This window comes from Cyanistes caeruleus, chromosome 8 (genome assembly GCF_971803275.1).
Source record: "Cyanistes caeruleus chromosome 8, bCyaCae1.hap1.1, whole genome shotgun sequence".
NCBI classification, from domain to species: Eukaryota; Metazoa; Chordata; class Aves; order Passeriformes; family Paridae; genus Cyanistes; species Cyanistes caeruleus.
This window is the reverse complement of record NC_141708.1, coordinates 613,519-633,829: the sequence shown is the minus strand read 5'-3', so window position 1 is coordinate 633,829 and position 20,311 is coordinate 613,519. Positions and strand designations below refer to the sequence as shown.

General features: G+C 52.5%; 1 protein-coding gene across 7 annotated transcripts in view; it reads right to left on the bottom strand.

Moving 5' to 3' along the window:
• Nucleotides 1-20,311, bottom strand: part of STK32C (serine/threonine kinase 32C) — a 71,902-nt gene that overhangs the window by 28,617 nt on the left and 22,974 nt on the right. For 4 of the 7 annotated variants that reach the window (XR_015290264.1, XR_015290263.1, XM_086901362.1 and 1 more), the window contains one exon: nucleotides 1,612-1,667. The exons of the other annotated variants lie outside the window; for them this stretch is intronic. Coding sequence is in view for 2 of the 4 variants with exons in the window: in XM_086901362.1 (XP_086757488.1) it covers nucleotides 1,612-1,667 (56 nt within the window). In the remaining 2 variants the exon portion in view is untranslated. The remainder of the gene's footprint in view (nucleotides 1-1,611; nucleotides 1,668-20,311) is intronic. 7 annotated transcript variants of the gene reach the window in all.

Below are 20,311 nucleotides of genomic sequence, written 5' to 3'. Positions count from 1 at the left end.
CAGTGACTTGCACGCTGCTGGCAATCCATTTTCATCAGCCCTGGAAGCCCCAGGCAGACTTTCATGGAAGCCCAGCAGGAATTCACGTGGGTGGGCTGTGCCAGAGCAGGGTAATCGATCTCCCAGTGTTCATCAGGAAACTGAGGCTGTATGGAAACATCTTCTCCAGAAAGGAGCACTGATGGCAGCTCTGGGACTGGGCTCCCCTCTCCTGCCTCTCAGAACAGCTGCACCCTCCCCGTGCAGCCAGGGCTGATTTTGTGCTGCTGCTGTTATTCAGCACCAGAACTGCTTCATACACATAAAGTATCCTAAAAGAGATTTTCAGTAACTGGTAAAAATTTGTGTTCTGACCAAACAGGTCTCAGATCTCCTGGAAAATTTCTGCTTTTGCAAAGTTTCCATCTTCCATCTGTCCAAGTACAGCAGGTCAGGCTGCTCCCGGGGCCGTGGTCCAGTGGAACAAGACCTCGTCAGGCTTTACCACAGAGGGAGAAGGCAAAGGACAGCGTGGGTCATCTCCAGAGCCAGATCTGGATTCCTCACCCTCACAGCATCAGCTTTTGTTCAGAGTATGATGGGAGAAAGCAGCCAGGATGAGCTGACAGGGGGGAAGGCGAGCAGGCAGCCAGCTGTGCCGCGTGTGGCACCGGTGCGTGGGGACGCTTGTGATGCCCACTGAGCCGGGCTGGGCGCTTCCACGGCTTTGGCACTGCACGTTTCACACGATTTCCAAGGCCTGTCTCTTCCAAAACCCCAGTGCTGGCACACGGCCCCAGCCTGCACAAGAAGCCCCTGAGCAGGTGACAGAGCCTCAGCACCCAGAGGTCACTGCCCACGGCAGCTGCCAGCCCCAGCGCACACGGGGACTCACCTGGCGGCACAGAGCCACCTCTGCTGCTGGCTCACTGCACAACACGGGTCACACGAGGGCTGCAGAGCTCCCAGGGCGGCCCTGGGCTCGTGCACGTCCCCTGAACGCCGTGCTGGCACCGCCAGGTCAGGGGGCAAACACCCAGAGTCACCTGCACAGGGACGGAGGGAGAGCCGGAGACGCGGGGAATGGAAAAGGACTGACACCAGGGAAGCAACCAGTAAGCGACTCCCAGAGATGCACAGCTCTTTGATCATCACCTCCCACATCCTCCTACATGCTTGGCAAGAAAAACCAGTTAAAAATAAACAACAAAACCTCTTCAGCATAACTGATTCCTGATTGGGAAAACAGCCCAGGACTTCACAGAACTCCTCTGACCAGCGTGCAAGCTCAGTCAATCACCAAGGACAACTTCCAGCACCTTCCCGCCCCACTGTGCCCCCACAACCCAGACATCCCCACAGGAAACTGAAAACATAAAGAATGTTTGCTGTAAAACGGTCACAATTGTGCTGGTAATTTACAACACATCTGTTGCACCAAGATGCCAAGAATTAAAGCAATGCCAAATGGCAACAAGGTATTTTCCTGAACATTTTTCCTGTGTTGACTGAGCAGCCATCGTAAAAAAATACAAAAATAGCCAATGCTGGCTCCGTTACTGTTCCAATAAACCACAAGTACATAACAGCAGACACCTGATAAACCATGCAAGACTGAGAGCTCGAGCCTACCTTGCCAAAGCTTCCCTTCCCAATCGCCCGGAGAATCTGGAAGTGGTCAAAGTTCACTACAAGGTAAAGAAAAAAGGATTTACATTTGTGAATGCTTCACTACAAATAAGCTTGCATTTAAAAGAAGACAGGAAAATAACTACAGAGCATTGGCCAAGCTTTTATTAGAAGTTTTCCTCTGGGGAAGCTGCAGGACAGCAGCTGCTTTCCTTTCTTTTCACGTGTTTGAGGGGCCTGGCAGAGGTGGGATGAGGTTACAAAACGAGGGGTTTAGTACAGGTTAAAATGTTAAAATACATCTTCGGCCTCTGTGGATCCAGGGGGAGCTCTACACTGCCCCACAAACACTGCCCCACAAACACTGTCCCTGCCCCACAAACACTGCCCCAGCCCCACAAACACTGTCCCTGTCCCACAAACACTGCCCCACAAACACTGTCCCTGCCCCACAAACACTGTCCCTGCCCCACAAACACTGTCCCAGCCCCACAAACACTGTCCCTGTCCCACAAACACTGCCCCAGCCCCACAAACACTGTCCCAGCCCCACAAACACTGTCCCTGCCCCACAAACACTGTCCCAGCCCCACAAACACTATCCCTGCCCCACAAACACTATCCCTGCCCCACAAACACTGTCCCTGCCCCACAGCTGCTGCCCCTGCTCCCTCTCTCAGCCGGTGCTGGCCGTGCTGGTGTTGGTGCTGCCAAAGGACAGCATTCAGGGCACAGGGACAGCCTCCAGTCCCTTCTGTGCAAACCCATCTGGAAGAGAGCCATTGTTTTTCCAGAGCCAGCATGAGGAGCAATGACAAGAGATGATCGTGCAGCTCTAACACCTCAGCCACTGCCTCCATCAGCTGCTGCTGCAAACAAAATTATTTTTATACCAAAGCACTGCTGTGATTTAATTTAATATCAGTTTTAAATAAAAAAGACAAGGTGAGGAGGAGCTTGCTGATGGACTGAGCCCACCTGCTCAGATAGCTGTCAGCCCTTGACAGCTGTACCATGAGACCCTGACCATGCACGGGACCCTCAGCATTCCTTGCCAGATGTCTGGATGAGAAGAAATGCTCGGCATGGGCTTGGTGGTTTGCAGCATGAGGTGGTCAACAATGAGCACTGAGCCTCTTGACTGGCCACGGAGACCAAAACCACTCAGGAAGAGTGGGAACAAAGAATTCACTATAAATATTACAAGTCCCACTCCCAGATCTTAAATAAATGCACATCTGTCATCTCTGAGGATGAATCAAGAGCCCACGCATGCCCATGGAGTTCCTATTACCCTTTTGTGCTAGGCTTATATCCAAAATATTGTTATTGTCACTTTTGTGGGACATTTTCTGCAGGAGAGCTCAGAAAACTTTGCCAAATGAAACTGAAAACAGAATGTGGGCCAGCTCGTACTCTGTGTCTCCTGCGCTCGCAGTTCCCTCCCCCAGAGATGCTGATGCCCCACGCCTGCCTTTGGCTGGTTTAGCTGACTTTGTGGTGATCGGTCAAAGGCTGCACTCCCTGATGGTGGAGAAGGATCTTATTCCAACCTGAATGACTCTGTGATCCACCCGAGATTTCCCCAGCAGGTCCCACAGCAGACCCCGTGGGGACACCGGTGCCCCCACCCCTTCTGACGGCCTCCCAAGTCCCCAGAGGAGGGCTCAGCTCCGTGAGTGGTGTCACCTCCTCATCACCTCCCTGCTCTGGGGGCCTTTTGTTTAAGCAGTGATTTTATTGAGAATTCTCCTACCACCCCTACTAGAGGAGCTGCAGTGAGCAATGCAAAACTGCAGCTTCAGCTTCAGAAATATTCTGTTTGAAATCTTCTGACCAAAGCATTTGGAGCAACAGATGAAATGTTTTCCACGTGCAGTCAAACCCCCTGGCTGACCTCCCGTCACCAAGAGCATGCCCAGCTACTGTGAGCCCCTTGGAAGGGCAGCATTTTCTTGACAATTAAACCATGTGCAAGTGCTCGTCATCTGCCATCACTCCAGGAGGAGAGCTTTGGAGAATTCTTTGCTATAATGTTTGGAATACTGTGTAAAAAGGCATTGCCACTGAGAAAACAAACCCCAAAGTGTCATTTCCATGTATCCATGACTACAGCTGATCTGGGAAGCTTGCTGGAGTCAGCAGGCAGGAAACAAACCTAGATATGAATATTCACCAGGTCCTTGAACCTATCAGCAGAGATGTCACTTTTAATAAATTAGCACAGAGTTCTGCTGATGGGAAGTTCAGATGATGCACTGACTGGTTTCCCAGTTCCAGTATTTTCTGCAGGATTCAGGAGCAATCTGATAATTCTATGTAAGTAAACGATTCTATGATTACATGATCCCAATAAAGCAAAATCAATCTCAGCATCTGAAGAAGAAAATCATAGTAGCAGTGTGTTGCTTTTTGTGCACAACACACTGGATTACTAAGAATGTTAACTTATCACTACAGAATATGTGATTATCCCAAAAATAGAAATCCTGAACCTGCCTGGAACAATTGCGTGTGCTCCAGAGGCTCCGCTCGGCGCTGACAGGAGAAAGCTGTCATTCACCACAGCCAGAAGAGCTGATTATCTGGAGGTGACTGCTACGAGCCTGAGTCACAGGCGCCAGCGGAGGCTTTGGTGGCAGCGAGCAGGAGGTGACAGCTGCTGCCTCTCCCAGCCCTGCTCACCCGCTGCTCTGGCTCCAGCACGGCTCCGGCAGCCACAATCTGGAGAGGCAGAAATGCCCTGGCTCGAGGACGAGCCGGAGACTCCCGGGAGGGGACCTGGAACCTGGATGCTCTGGGAAGCAAAGAGGCTGCTCAAGGCCTGGCACAGGCCTCCTGCAGGCACAGCCATGATCCGAGCCTGGCAGTGCCCAGGAGACATTTGGCCAATGCCCTAAAGAGCGTGCTTTAGCTTTGGGCAGTCCTGAAGCACAAACAGAGGCACTAGATGAGTCTAGGTGAGTGGGACTAGTAGGTGCCTTACAACTGAAAATACTCCGTTCCCCTGTCCCATCCCATCCCATTCCATCCCGAGCCCACTGCAATGTGCAAACAGGAGGAGCTGACTGGCCCATCACACCCACCATGCCCCACGAGTGTTTCCTCAGCTGCTCACAAGAGCAGGACACCAATCGCTCCACAGACTCCTCCAGCAGCTCCTTATCACCGTGCCACCTTGGCAGGGAGGGGAACCACGGGACACAGGACGCTGGCATTCGCCATGTGCTGCTTCCTGGCTCTCCCCAGCACCAAGTGACAAACCATGAATCACAAATAAAGATAAATAGCCTGCCTTTGCTCTGTGTGCTGTGGCTTTGTTTTCCAGCTCCAGGAATGCGTGACAAGCAGGGTGGCAGGGATGGCAGGGATGGCAGGGGGTGGCAGGGGATGGCAGGGATGGCAGGGATGGCAGGGGGTGGCAGGGGATGGCAGGGGGTAGCAGGGATGGCAGGGATGGCAGGGATGGCAGGGGATGGCAGGGGGTGGCAGGGGATGGCAGGGGATGGCAGGGGGTGGCAGGGATGGCAGGGATGGCAGGGATGGCAGGGGATGGCAGGGGGTGGCAGGGATGGCAGGGGATGGCAGGGGATGGCAGGGATGGCAGGGATGGCAGGGATGGCAGGGGATGGCAGGGGATGGCAGGGGATGGCAGGGGGTGGCAGGGATGGCAGGGGATGGCAGGGGATGGCAGGGGATGGCAGGAATGCCTGGAATGGCAGGGATGGCAGGGGATGGCAGGGGATGGCAGGGGATGGCAGGAATGCCTGGAATGGCAGGGGGTGGCAGGCATGGCAGGAATGGCAGGGATGGCAGGGGGTGGCAGGAATGCCTGGAATGGCAGGGATGGCAGGGGATGGCAGGGGATGGCAGGGATGGCAGGCATGGCAGGGATGGCAGGGGGTGGCAGGAATGGCAGGAATGGCAGGGATGGCAGGGATGGCAGGGATGGCAGGGATGACAGGGATGGCAGGGATGGCAGGGATGGCAGGGTTCCACATGCCCAGAGGACCTCCCCAAACCTCACGCAGCCCAGCCCTGCCCACTGCACAACAGAGTGCCAGGTGCTGCTATGACATCCCTGTAATTAAGATCTCATTGTAATCACAAGATGTACTGTGGGATAAAGCAGGCTGGATACACAGCTTCCACTTGCCAGTGAAATAGAGAGAATGAAGAGTACGTTTCCCTGCAAAAATTCATTTTACAGAAGGATGAGTGGCACAAAAAAAAATAAAAAGAGGGCTTTGTCTTCACTATTTTAAAATTATGAAAGTTTTCATTATTTTTTGCTGTTTATTCTGCATTTATTTGCAAGATTCCTAGAAGTAACACTTCAGATACACAGTGGACTCCCAGTGAGTGTTCAACATCAGGACCTGGTATTATTCTCCAGCAGCAGGACAGCAATATAGTAGGACACAGTTAGTAAATCTGGTACAACACCCTCAAATGGGGGGAAGCCAGCAAAATAATTCACATTTTAAGTCAACCTTTTACTCTTTAGCTCCATGTTTTCCATCTTAATGAATATCAACAGGGACATTTAACTCCACGAACTACTCTCTTCAACACTAAAGGCCTAAGAAATTATTTTTTAAATCTTGTAACAGCAAATGTATCAGGACAGTATGACAAGATCTGCTTTCTACCACTGTATCTGTACACACTGGCACAATTAATAGCATTTCTTTACCCACTGTTTTGCTGCGATCTAGCTTGGAAGAAGCACCTCAGTAACTGGTGTAGAAACATTAAATTGTGGCCACAGAAACCACGAGTTTGCTGACACAAAATGCCAAGAGTTTCATCTGTCAGGAAGGAGAGTTCTGGCTTTGCTCCAAAGCCACCCCCCAGCTGGGCTGCCAGGAGAGGTGAGGCCCTGGCAGGGTCAGAGGGGCACGGCGGGCAGGGCAGGAGCCAAGGATGAACAGATGTGGGCATTTGGAGCAGCTCTGGAGCCACAGAGGCGCCTGGCAGGCGGCACAGAAGGGAAGGAGGCAGAGCCCACCCGGGAGAGCTCCGAGCATTCCCAAGGATGGGATGAGCCTGCCAGGAACAGCAGGGAGAGAGGGGCAGGACAGCGGGAGGGATGGGAGGACTCGGGACGAGAAGGTCGGGACGAGGATCAGCCCGGGTGAACTGGGAAGATCAGAAGCGAGATCTGTGTTCAAATACAGAACATTGATGGAGAGAGGGAGCAGAGGGCGATGGGGAGCGATGTCAGCAGTCCCTCCCGAGCCCCAAAGCCCTGGAACACAAGGAGCCCACCTGCCCTGCCCAGAGGGCTCTGTGCAGTGCAGGACACCACTGCTTTCCCTTTTGTCCCTGGAGAAGGCACAAGCAGCATGTTTAGTCTCCAGCATCCCGGGCCAGTCTGCTTTGCCTATTCATATCCACAGAGAAGATGACACTCTCTGGGCGAGGGAAATGGAAATACAGTGCCATACGACTGTCAGGAACCTCAAGTGAGCATTCAGTACCCAGGAATCCAGGGAATGCTAGTAGATAATGGAAGAAATTAAAGGTACAATGTGCTGTAAATGAGCCCCTTTAGAAACCACAGACTCAAAACTACTAAAAGTCACATAAAAACAGAGAGTTATTGTATAATTAAAAATGAGTCCGTGCTACTCCACAAGGAATCAAACACACCATGCAAAACAACTGCTAAGTCAGTTTAGGAAGACTGGGTAATTGATATACAATACAAAAATGTTTGAATTGGCTAGAAACCATTCCTAATTAGCAAAAAAATACCCCTCGTGTTGGCCAGGAGCCCTTGCAAGGAGTGTGAGGGCGTTGCATTCCCCTGATCTCCATCAGCAAGCTCAGGAGGAGATGGAGATGGAGAAGGAACGCAGCTTGTCCCTTGTGCTCCGTGTGCTTGACCAGCTACTTCTGTTAGAAAAACACATTCCTGTGCAACAACAAGGCAGGAAGGCCAACAGGTGACTCATTAACCATAACATAATAACTGAGCCCAGGCTGGTGCAGATTAATGAGCACTAAATGAGTTCGCAGTGGTCCCAAAGGCAGGGGAGAGGAGGATGAGCTTCACGCAGCCAGGCTGGGTGAGCAGGGCTGCTCCACACTCAGCATCTCAGCAGTCAGCCTCCCCGGCCCAGGGTCAGGGTGTTCCGGGGCTGGCTGAGCCCTCCACCGCCCCAGGTGAGTGAGCAGAGCCCCAAGGCCAGCAGCAAGGACGGTTCTGGTTCCCTGTGCAGCCACATGTCTGGCTGGTATTTCCACAAGAGCCCTGCCCCTGGCAAACCTGCCCACTAAATGATCCATTTCACAGCGGTACCTCTTGTCAAACAGCTCCAGGGAAGGTCCAGAGCGGAGGTGCTGGGACAGCAAAGGTCACTCAGGCATTCCCCCACCCCTGTGAACACCCCGGGTACCCTGCAGGGCTCGGGGCCACCACAGGCCAGGGCAGGAGGCAGGTGCTGGGCTGGCAGAGGGACAGCCAGCACATCCAGCCCTGCTGCCCAGGAGCACTGCAGGAGCCCTGAGCACCAGCAGCACAGCACACCTGGACACCTTTCCTTCACCTGTTCCCAGGAGCAGCCACTGCCGGCGTCCTGGCCAGAGCCAGCACCACTCTGGGATGGAAAACTTCCTGTGCTGCTGGAATGGAACCTCCCTGGCAAATAATCAGAGCCCTTTGCTGAGCCTGAAGTACAGGAGAGCTGCAGGCGTTTGGTCCCAGAACCGTGATCTGGGCTGGAAGGATTGTAGCTGGAGCCCCCCCAGCAGGGACAGGAGCAGGGACAGGAGCGGTGACAGGAGCAGGGACAGGAGCAGGGACAGGAGCAGGGGCAGGAGAAGGGGCAGGGACAGGAGCAGGGACAGGAGCAGGGGCAGGAGCAGGGACAGGAGCGGTGACAGGAGCAGGGGCAGGGGCAGGGACAGGAGCAGGGGCAGGAGCGGTGACAGGAGCAGGGACAGGAACAGGAGCAGGGGCAGGAGCAGGGGCAGGAGCAGGGACAGGAGCAGGGGCAGGGACAGGAGCAGGGACAGGAGCGGTGACAGGAGCAGGGACAGGAGCAGGGGCAGGAGAAGGGACAGGGACAGGAGCAGGGGCAGGAGCAGGGGCAGGGGCAGGGGCAGGGACAGGAGCTGGGACAGGAGCAGGGGCAGGAGCAGGGACAGGAGCTGGGGCAGGAGCAGGGGCAGGGGCAGGGACAGGAGCTGGGACAGGAGCAGGGACAGGAGCAGGGGCAGGAGCAGGGACAGGAGCAGGGACAGAAGCAGGGGCAGGAGCAGGGACAGGGGCAGGAGCAGGGACAGGAGCAGGGGCAGGGACAGGAGCTGGGACAGGAGCAGGGACAGGAGCAGGGACAGGAGCGGTGACAGGAGCAGGGACAGGAGCAGGGGCAGGAGAAGGGGCAGGAGCAGGGACAGGAGCAGGGGCAGGAGCAGGGACAGGGGCAGGGACAGGAGCTGGGACAGGAGCAGGGACAGGAGCAGGGACAGGAGCAGGGACAGGAGCTGGGACAGGAGCAGGGACAGGAGCTGGGGCAGGAGCAGGAACAGGAGCTGGGACAGGAGCAGGGGCAGGAGCAGGGGCAGGAGCAGGAACAGGAGCAGGGACAGGAGCAGGGACAGGAGCAGCAGCTCCATCCCAGCTCCTGGGATGTGCTGCAGTGCCAGACCGTGCAGGCAGTGCCACACGGCTGGGCTCCTGGGCAGCGCACTCAGCTCCTCCTCCCTGCAGCACAGCCGGACTTCGCTTCTTGGAGTGATGCTTTTTTCCTTACTTCTACCAATAAGAAAACTTTATTTCAAGGAACTATAATTGATTTATGGGGAAAAAAATGCCTTGATAGCACATGTTTATGGTAGTATAACGTTAGCAATAAGCAGCTGCTGGATGTTACTTAATGTTTCTGCAGCATATGTTAGAAGTGATAAATGGCTAAGTTTCGGTGCCTCATGAAAGATTGAGGCTGTACCATGTTCAGGGCTTGGCTGGGACTGCTGAAATCCCCAAAGTGAACAGAAGCACCTTTGTAAAGCTATGTAATTTTAGACAAATTAATTCCAGCAAGGATTGTAAAGCTGCCTGGACCAGGACCCTGAATTAATTGCCTCCATTCATTTGTTTACAACGTGTAAAATTGTCTCTTCTAAAGTGTTTTCAATACAGGCCATGCCAGCACTTTTTAGCACAATAAAGACTCTTTCACAGTTTTATTTTAAAAGGTATGAAAAGAATAGTTACACAAAATTAAATTATTGAGCTCAAATGAAGTTTTCATTTCTCCTCTGAAAAAAGCTGAATTTCAGGTGGAATACCCAAACTGGGTATTTTTCTCCACTTCTGTGGAATGCTGATGAAGCTCCTGCCCCACTCTCAGCTCCACATGCTGACCATGCAGGCAGGGACTCCCCAGCCCTGGCCAGCACCCCCACAGGCCACAGGGAACACACTTTGGTTTTGGGGGAAACACTTTTATTAAAATACAAAAACAAAAAAGAAAAAACAAATATAGATGAATCATTCGTGTTGGGAAAGTCCTTTGAGTTCACCCAGTCCAACCATCCCCAGCAGCACCACGGTCACTAATAAACCTCAAGTGCCACATCCACTCGGTTTTTGAGCACTTCCAGGGATGGGGACTTCAGCTGTGCCAGGACCCCACAACACTTTACATGGAAACACTTCCCCAATATCCCCCCTGAGCCTGCCCTGGCCATCCTGAGCTGTTCCCTCTCCTCCTGTCCCTGTCCCTGGCAGCAGATCCCAAATCCCCCCGGCTGTCCCCTCCTGCCAGGGACTTGTGCAGAGCCAGAAATTCCCCCTGAGCCTCCTTTGCTCCAGCCTGAGCCCCTTCCCAGCTCCCTCAGGGATTCTCCAGCCCCTTCCCAGCTCCCTCAGCAATTCTCCAGCCCCTTCCCAGCTCCCTCAGCAATTCTCCAGCCCCTTCCCAGCTCCCTCAGCAATTCTCCAGCCCCTTCCCAGCTCCCTCAGCAATTCTCCAGCCCCTTCCCAGCTCCATTCCCTTCTCTGCACACACTCCAGTCCCTCAATGCCAAAAATAAGGCTGAGAACAAAGTTTGGGGTGTCTTTGCCATTTCCATTCAAAACTGGAAGCTGAGAACCAGCTTTGCTCAGCACCAGAGGATGTTTGGGGTTCGCCAGCCTGGGTTCACCCCCATCCCTGGAAAACATCCATGGTTTTATGCATGTTCTGCACGTTCTGTCTCTTCAGTGTTGAGGTTTGCTGAGCAAGCCCAGCTTAAATACAATTAAGGAACTCTCAGAGGGATGTAGAAGCCTTTAGTAATCAGAAATAAAATGCAGCCAGCAGACACACACTGTTTCCAGGAAGAAACTCATCACTACTATTCTAAGCCAGCTCCAGCCCTCCCAGTTCTATGAGATGATGGCTACTAACACCTGATGAAGCAGAAGTCCACAGGGGACCCTTGTGACGAAGCAGAAAGCTTGATGAGGAAGAAATTAAGAAAACATTGTTGAAAACTGTAATAAAATTCAGGATAGAGAAGTTCAAGAAGCATGTCCAATATTAAATTAAAAGACACATGGCAGAGATGGATCATAGAGTCACAGCAACACAGACTGGACTGGGTGAGAAGGGACCCTAAAGCCCACCCAGTGCCACCAGGGACACCTTCCACTGTCCCAGGCTGCTCCAGCCCCAGTGTCCAACCTTGGGCACTGCCAGGGATCCAGGGGCAGCCACAACTGCTCTGGGCACCTGTGCCAGGGCCTGCCCACCCCCACAGGGAAGAAATCCTCCCATATATCTAAATTAAATTTAACCTCTGACAGTTTAATCTTAGAAAATCAAAGAAACTGATTTAATTAGAAATCCTTTTGAGGCAGGATTTTCTTCCCCCTTCATGAGATGTGTGTATAACCTCATGAGAGCTCAGTTCAACAGCTCATGTCCTTAAACTTGACTCCAAAAAGTGCTTTTTAGCAAGAGATGGTTTGTGTTACTGCAGCCCACTCAGAGAAGTCCTCCCTTAAGAACAAGCACACCCTTGTATTTTACCATCAGCCACAGCCCCCGGAAAGGGTGCAAAGGGTGGAAAGGGAAGATGCTCAAGTCCTCAGCACTGCTCTCCTGGCCCAGGCTCTGCAGAGGCTGGATTGGACCCCTGACTCATTCCTTCAACACAGCCGTCGTCACCAGACCTGTCGCTCATAAAATATGGATACTGCAGCACTCCCCAGCCTCCACACTGGAGCAGGTAACCTGCCCTGCACCCTCCAACTGCAGCTGAACTGTAAAATATTTAAGCCCATCCAGACATGCTAAATGAGTTCTGGAGGCGGGACGCCAGCAGGGCTGGCAGCTGAGCTTATGCAAACCCAGGTTTAGGTGGAGGGAGGATGTGTATGAAGACCTGCTGGAGAGCTGGTGCCTCTGGGTTCCCATCCTGAGGATGCCACCAGCGCCGTTCTTGTGCCAACATGCGAGAGAGGCCCTGCAGGCAGGAGGAGCAGAAGCCATTGTCCTGCTTGGCTTTGCCTTTGGCAGCCACTCCAGCGTGATGTATTTCCCAAGAGGGAAGGGAAGGATCAGCATCCCACAGCCTGTGCTGCAGGGCCAAAAGCTCTGGCAGGGACCTGCCAGCCAGTGTGGCTCACCTTGGCAGGAGCTCTGCTGGGCTCTCTTCTGAACACACGCAGGAAAATAATTCATGGCAGATTTTACTGCTCTGTGGGGAAGCAATTCTACCAGTCAACCTCCCACTGCCTTGTCTGAAGTTTCCACAAGGCACAGCACTGGAAGGCAGTGGTGCAGGAGCCTCTGACCACCCGAGCCATTGGGCTCCATCCTGCCCCATCCTTCCATTCCAAATCCATCTGAAGTAATCCTCCCTTTCCATCCATCCATCCATCCATCATCCATCCATCATCCATCCATCCATCCATCCATCCATCCATCCATCCATCATCCATCCATCATCCATCATCCATCCATCCATCCATCATCCATCATCCATCATCCATCCATCCATCCATCCATCCATCCATCCATCCATCCATCATCCATCCATCCATCATCCATCCATCATCCATCCATCATCCATCCATCATCCATCCATCCATCCATCCATCCATCCATCCATCCATCATCCATCCATCCATCCATCCATCCATCATCCATCCATCCATCCATCCATCCATCATCCATCTATCCATCATCCATCCATCATCCATCCATCATCCATCCATCCATCATCCATCCATCATCCATCCATCCATCATCCATCCATCCACCCATCCATCCATCATCCATCCATCATCCATCCATCATCCATCCATCCATCCATCCATCCATCCATCCATCCATCCATCATCCATCCATCATCCATCCATCCCTCCATCCATCCATCATCCATCCATCCATCATCCATCCACCCATCCATCCATCCATCCATCCATCATCCATCCATCATCCATCCATCCATCCATCCATCATCCATCCATCCATCATCCATCCACCCATCCATCCATCCATCCATCCATCATCCATCCATCATCCATCCATCCATCCATCCATCCATCCATCATCCATCCATCATCCATCCATCCCTCCATCCATCCATCATCCATCCATCCATCATCCATCCATCATCCATCCATCCATCATCCATCCATCCACCCATCCATCCATCATCCATCCATCATCCATCCATCATCCATCCATCCATCCATCCATCATCCATCCATCCATCCATCCATCCATCCATCCATCCATCATCCATCCATCCATCATCCATCCATCATCCATCCATCCATCCATCCATCCATCCATCCATCCATCCATCATCCATCCATCCCTCCATCCATCCATCCATCATCCATCCATCCATCCATCCATCCATCCATCCATCCATCCTCTGGTGTTTGCTGTAAGGTTTAATTCTGTCTGTGCCCATAAAGCACACACTGCCTGGGTGAGGGGCAGATTGAGCTGTGCTGTTCTGGCACCATTTTAAAGCATTAACCACGGTTCAGTTCTGTCTAATACAACAAGGACAGATTTTTTTAAACATTTGTGGCACAGTAATAGTTCCACTGAATGTCCCCAAGTTGCAGTGTAATAAATACAGGGTTTATATCAGAAATAAATCTGCTTATTTCCATGAGCTTGGCTCACTCTGTGGTCCTGACGGTACAAGGGAAACCATTAAACAAGAAGGTAATTCTTTAAATCATTTCAATCCACAATTTAAAGAAAAGTTGTTCTGTGACAAAGCCCCCTCTGAAGGTTTGACACACAAAGTGTCCCCACCCTCAGGTCTCCAGTCCACCTGTGCCCTGAGGATGAGACAAGCCTAAATCTTGGCCCTTCTCTCAGTAGGAATCTTCTCTGAGTGAATTCATAGAACTGAAAGGATGCAAAGGGTTTGTGCTGCCATTCTGCCCAGGAGCGTGTCTCACTCCAAAAGCACTCCACCTTCCACGCTCCAGCCTCTCCTCTATGTTAATCACTTCAAAGTTGCTAAATTATTCACTGCTCAGAAAATACATTTTCATTTCTTAGAGCTGGCAGCCAAGAATGACTTACAGAAATAGGTCATGCTCATCCCATAGAAGAATTACCATACACTTCATGTGCTCCCCTCCCCAGTTTCCATTTTTAAGCTCAGCTCCACGTGAGGATGGGCCAAATTTAAACTGTCTGCATTTTTCATGCTGCTCCCACTGTCTCCACCATGTGCCCTGACTTTCCATTTTTAATAAACTGTACCCAGCAAAAATATTAACAGACCAACTTCTGTCTGGTGTTCCTGTAGACCCAAGCAAAGCTTTAATGATAACTGCAAAGGAAATAACCCCAGTTTTACAATGCCACTACCCTGGCTTGGGAGCACTCCATCCTGCCTGAAGCCCAGCCACCAGTGCCCTTGGCCAAGTGGGGTTTGCACCTGCCTTGAGAGGGGGATCAGGTTGTAGTTTTCCTTCTTTCCATTTTCTCTACCTAAATACCTCCAAAATAAACAGATTTTAACATGACATTAAAAAACAACAACAAAAAAACCAACAAAAACCAAAACCAAACAAAAACAAAAACAAAACAAAACAAAACAAAAAGACAAAAAACCAAAACCCCACCACTGCTTCTTGCTGGCACATTTAATTTTCTGGTTTTACACATCCCCAAACAAAACACAATTGGCCAAGGCCTGTTCCCAGCAAGCTGCCAGCCAGGATATGCACAGGCTGCTGCTGTCTGTTGGGTCCACAGGAATTTTTCCTCACTTGGAACCGCAGAACAAGGGCCCTGTTCAAGCTCTGTGCTCCTGTTGCGCTTTGCCCAGGCAGTGCCAGCGCTGGATTACTGGTTACACTGGATTACACTGGTGCCTACAGCCTCCAGGAATGAGATTCAGCCCAGGAGAAAGAAGTGGCACATGAACCCAAAGTGCAAAGCAAGAGACCTTTAACAGAATCAAAGAATTACAGACTGGTTTCTCTTGGAAAGGACCTTAAAGCTCATCCAGTTCAATCCCTTGCTATGGGCAAGGACACCTTCCACTAGGTCAGGCTATTCCAAGCTCCATCCAACCTGGCCTTGGATATTTCCAGGTCTGGAAATGTTCAACACCATCACTAGAACTGATGAGACAGAGGAAAATAAAGACCAAGCCCATTGTGAAGGCAGGGGAGGACAGGAAACTGAGTTTGGCACATGCAAGGGAGGATAGAAGGGACCTCAGCACCTCAATGATGTCACCAAGGACATGGACAGCCACCAGCCCTGTGCTCCATTGCTGGTGTCCCTCTGATCCAGAGAACTGCACTGCCTGTCTGCCTGAACAGTTCTGCAGTGCCAAGCATCCCCAAGTTGTGCCACCCACAGGAGCTACACAGGGGCTCTTGTTGCCCACAGGAACTGTGCAAAGATGTTGGAGCAGAATTATCCCCAGGCTGGAGAGGTTTCTGCTCCTGGGGCAGCACCTGCAGTTCCCAGGGAAAGAAAAAGCCAGAACAATGAGAGGTCCTCTGTGCATAAAGGCAGAGGCAGAGTTAGGGGATGTTTTGGCCCCATGGAATCCACAGGAGACTTTTCTGACTGACTTTAATGAGACTCAGATTCTCCCAGAAAGGCTCTGGGAAGGGCCAGCCCATTGCAGCAGCTGGGTGCTCAGTCTGGTTTAGCACTGGGAACCTGCCTTAGGCCAGCCCCAGTGACACAGCCCAGCACCTCCAGCAGGGTTCCAGCCCTGCCTGGCCCGGCCCCTGGCAAAGCCCCGTCCCTGCAGCCTGACTCTGCTCCGGGATGCTCTTTGTTTGTGATTCACGCCAAGAGAGAGGGATGCTGATCACAGAATGCAGCTGCCCTGCCATATGCAGCGGATTAATTACGGTATCATTTGTTCCCATGGCAGGTCGAAGAGATCATTACCAACTCAGGAACACGAGTGCTAATAATAGTATTGGTCCCAATCGTATTCCAGCATTCAGCTTGTTCCGATTGTTCGGCTCAATAACAGCTTACACTAATTCCCACCAACTTTTAACAGTTGTATTGAGAAGTTCACACTCAAATGGCACAAATTCTAATTCACAGCAGGATTAACTCTTCATGCTCTAAACTTAATTACATGCAGTCAGGTGGCTCTTGATGTTCCTTCCTCCTTAGCTAAACCAAACCACACACATTTAATGATTCCTGTGTACATTCACTGATGGAGCTAATTAGGACTCCTGGGGGGCCAAGTGCAACTTTTCCAGTGTTGTCTAAACTGAAAACAAAATGTTCCAGAAGCCATGCTGCGCACCCAGGCTCTGCGAGACAACTCGCTCCTGTGAGTCTGCAAAACCCGACAATGTTTGCTGGGAGAAAGGAAAAAAGCTCAGAAAAGTGCTGCCCACAGAATGACAGAACCATTCAGGCTGGACAGGCCCCCTAAACCTATCGACTCAAATTGCTCCTCCAGCACTGCCAAGGTCACCACTAACCCATGTCCCCAACTGCCACATCCACATGGATTTTAAATCCTTCCAGGGATGGGGACTCCAGCACTGCCCTGAGCAGCCTATGGCAGGGCTGGGCATCCCTTTCCATGGAGAAAATTTCCCTGATACCCAATATAAGGTCTCCATGCCAACACCCCACACAGTATTTCTGTGGCACCCCCAGACCCTGTGTGACCTTTCTGCCGTGGGCAGCAGATGCAGGAGTGCAGTCACAGCAGCACTGGAGCAGGCAGGGCTGGAAGGGCTCTGATCTGCCTGTCCCCAAGCCCTGATGGCACCACGAGGAGTGGGCAGTGGGCACAGAGTGGCCATGGCCTGGCAGGCAGGGCTGCAGAGCACACTGTGCTCCTGGAAGCTCCGTAGACACCTTCAACCATGGAAAATGGCCCACATGAACAAACACCTGCAAGGCTGAAGCCACTGAGAAAAGCAAGGCAGGATCTGCGTGTGCCCAAGAGCTGCTGGAGCTACCTGTTAGACACTGGGCTCTGTGCTTACAGCACCGACACTGCCCGTTTGGAAAGCATCAGGGAATCCTGCTCTGAGAAACTGCTGAGCTGCCTTACAAGTCTGCAAAAAGAAATACTTCAAACCATTCAATTGGTATCAAGATATTGCTGATTAAAGGATGACTTCAAAGCCAGGGGACCACCCCAGCAGCTGTGCACCCATCTGGATCCCAGCCACAGCCCCAGCTCCTGCATACGGGCAGGAAAGCAGCAGCAGACTCCTGTGCTGCTCCTCAGCCAGCCCGGGATCACCGTGAGGGATCACCGTGAGGGATCACCGTGAGGGATCACCGTGAGGGATCTCCGTGAGGGATCACCGTGAGGGATCACCATGAGGGATCACCGTGAGGGATCACCGTGAGGGATCTCCGTGAGGGATCTCCCTGAGGGATCACCATGAGGGATCACCGTGAGGGATCACCGTGAGGGATCACCGTGAGGGATCTCCGTGAGGGATCACCGTGAGGGATCTCCCTGAGGGATCACCATGAGGGATCACCGTGAGGGATCTCCGTGAGGGAGATCACCGTGCCCGGGGGAAGCAGGGCTGTGTGAGGGAGATCACCGTGCCCAGGGAAGCAGGGCTGTGTGAGGGAGATCACCGTGCCCAGGGAAGCATGGCCGTGTGAGGGAGATCACCGTGCCCGGGGGAAGCATGGCTGTGTGAGGGAGATCACCGTGCCCGGGGGAAGCAGGGCTGTGTGAGGGAGATCACCGTGTCCAGGGAAGCATGGCTGTGTGAGGGAGATCACCGTGCCCAGGGGAAGCAGGGCTGTGTGAGGGAGATCACCGTGCCCAGGGAAGCAGGGCTGTGTGAGGGAGATCACCGTGCCCAGGGAAGCATGGCCGTGTGAGGGAGATCACCGTGCCCAGGCCCAGGGAAGCACGGTGTGTGAGGGAGATCACTGTGCCCAGGGGGGAGCATGGCTGTGTGAGGGAGATCACCGTGCCCAGGCCCAGGGAAGCAGGGCTGTGTGAGGGAGATCACCGTGCCCAGGGAAGCATGGCCGTGTGAGGGAGATCACCGTGCCCAGGCCCGGGCAGGAGCGCTGCCACCGGGCGCCCCATCCCGGGCATAGGAGCCGCCCCACACGGCAGAGCCCGGTTCCCGGTCCCGGCACAGCAGGGAACCTGTCAAAAAGCCACCGGGACCCTCCTCCCAGGCCACGGGAAGCCACGGGAAGATGCCTTGGGGAGAAGCCCAGGATCAGTGTGAGGGTGCCGGACGAGCAGACGGTGTCACCTGGAGCTGATGGGCTCCCGGCTACATGTCAGCGTGATTTATCCTCCAGATTATGCGGCTGCAGATGCGCTGGATTTACAGCAGCTCCTCACATGATGATGTCCCCGGGTAGCAGCCCACACCCACAGCCTGCACACCGCAATTTACAGATTTTCACAGAACCGGGGCAGCCCTTACAGCTGGGGACTGCTCGGGGCTGTGCCCGGGGCCAGCCTCCCATCCTCGTTAGCAGCGAAGCAGAGCGATTAAACACAAGGGCAGCTCGTCCCATCCTCGTTAGCAGCGAAGCAGAGCGATTAAACACAAGGGCAGCTCGCAGGTTCTCGGTACCGCACCACAGCCTCTCCAGCCTGGTCAGGGAGGCAGGAACCCCGCCTGCCTGCCAGGACAGTGCACTGTGAAGCCACACCATGACTCATCCCCAAAGTAGGAAAACCTCAAACCCAGCATCTAACAGATGCCAGAAGCACCCAAGTAAACAGACAAAGGAATAAACTCCTATGAAACGCTATAAATATAACTTTGAAGTGCCCCAAATGAAGCCAATGAAGTCCTGCCTTTGCGCAAACCAGTGCAATTCCCCCCAGGACAAAGTCCTAGACTGACTAGGAGACAGTTTCAGCAAGCAGGTGGGGACAACACTGGGGGCTGTCCCATCCTCTCACCTGCCTGTGACACTGCCCCAAACCGCTCCCCCATCTCCTCATACTCCGTCTGTTTTCCCTACAGCTGGGTCAGAGCTTTTGTCATGCATCTCACCATAAGCAGCAGTGAGAAATATCAAATTCAACAAATTCCTGATAAACTGTAGAATCAATTGAATGAAATCAAAACGCTTCCCTTCTCTCAGCCTCTGTTTTCACACTTGACATCTCGAGCACTTTCCAGTTAGATTTAATGAACAGAAAGTGTTCTCTTTTTTATTCCCTAAAGGCAAATACTACTTTTCTACCTCTTGGGGAAAAAATTGTTCTAAATCTGCTTCCTTTTGATCAAGGAACAGAGAGAAAAAGACTAAATGTTTCTTAAATTAGCCTACTACTACCCAGAAATATCGAAAAGCCATTATAATGGATATGTATATATCTTCATACAGTGAAGAATATGTACATTTTCTGCCAGAGGAGGGGCCAAGTGCTGTGCTCATGGTAAGGATGGAGACCCAGTGTCTGACAGGCATGCAGATACACCCTTCCTGCAAAAGCTGTGAGAGCACAACCTGCTTTGTCCCTTCCCGCTTCAAAACCAGTGTCCTACCACAGCCTCATCCCAGCACAAATGATACTCATGGGGTCATAGGGGAAAAAACACGGGGGAAAAAAGTTCTGCATTTCCAAAAATTTCTCTTTTTCTTGCCTTTTGCTCCTCTTTGTGTGCCGCTTTTCCAGGAGGAGTTTAAACTGGTAGCCCTTGAGCTGCACTTACCCCAGCGCAGAATGAAGCCTGTCAGCTCCTGCCGCTGGGGATCACACAAGGCTCTGAGTGCTGAGAGACTCTTGCTCCCCTCCCAGCCTCCCCGTGCCGAGCCATTCACCACCCAGGGACAGAATTCCCACAGGAGCAGAACAGTCCATGAAATCAGAGCTTGGTCACAGCACTGCACTGAGCAGAAGACAAACTCCCTGCCCCGAGAGCTTCCCACCCTTCTGGGATGTGGCCACGCACCTGCCCAGCAGAGCCTGCTCATCCACACCAGAGACCCAAATCCCATCCAGCAAAGCAGCATTTCAGCCCTTTTCGGTAAACAATGCGGGTGTCTCAGCCACCTGTTTGGAATTCCTACGAAGCATCTCCAAGGGAAACAGAACCAAGTGCTGACACTGAATCATCCCCAGACAGGAACCTCTCCACAAATGGCCCTTCCCAGCTGCTTTAGGCAAACCAAGGTTGACTTTGCATGTACGTAGGCAATTGTTTCTCCTTTAAAAACTGCTGTGTTAATTGCTTTCTGCCTCCACTGGCTCTGGCAGGAGTTGG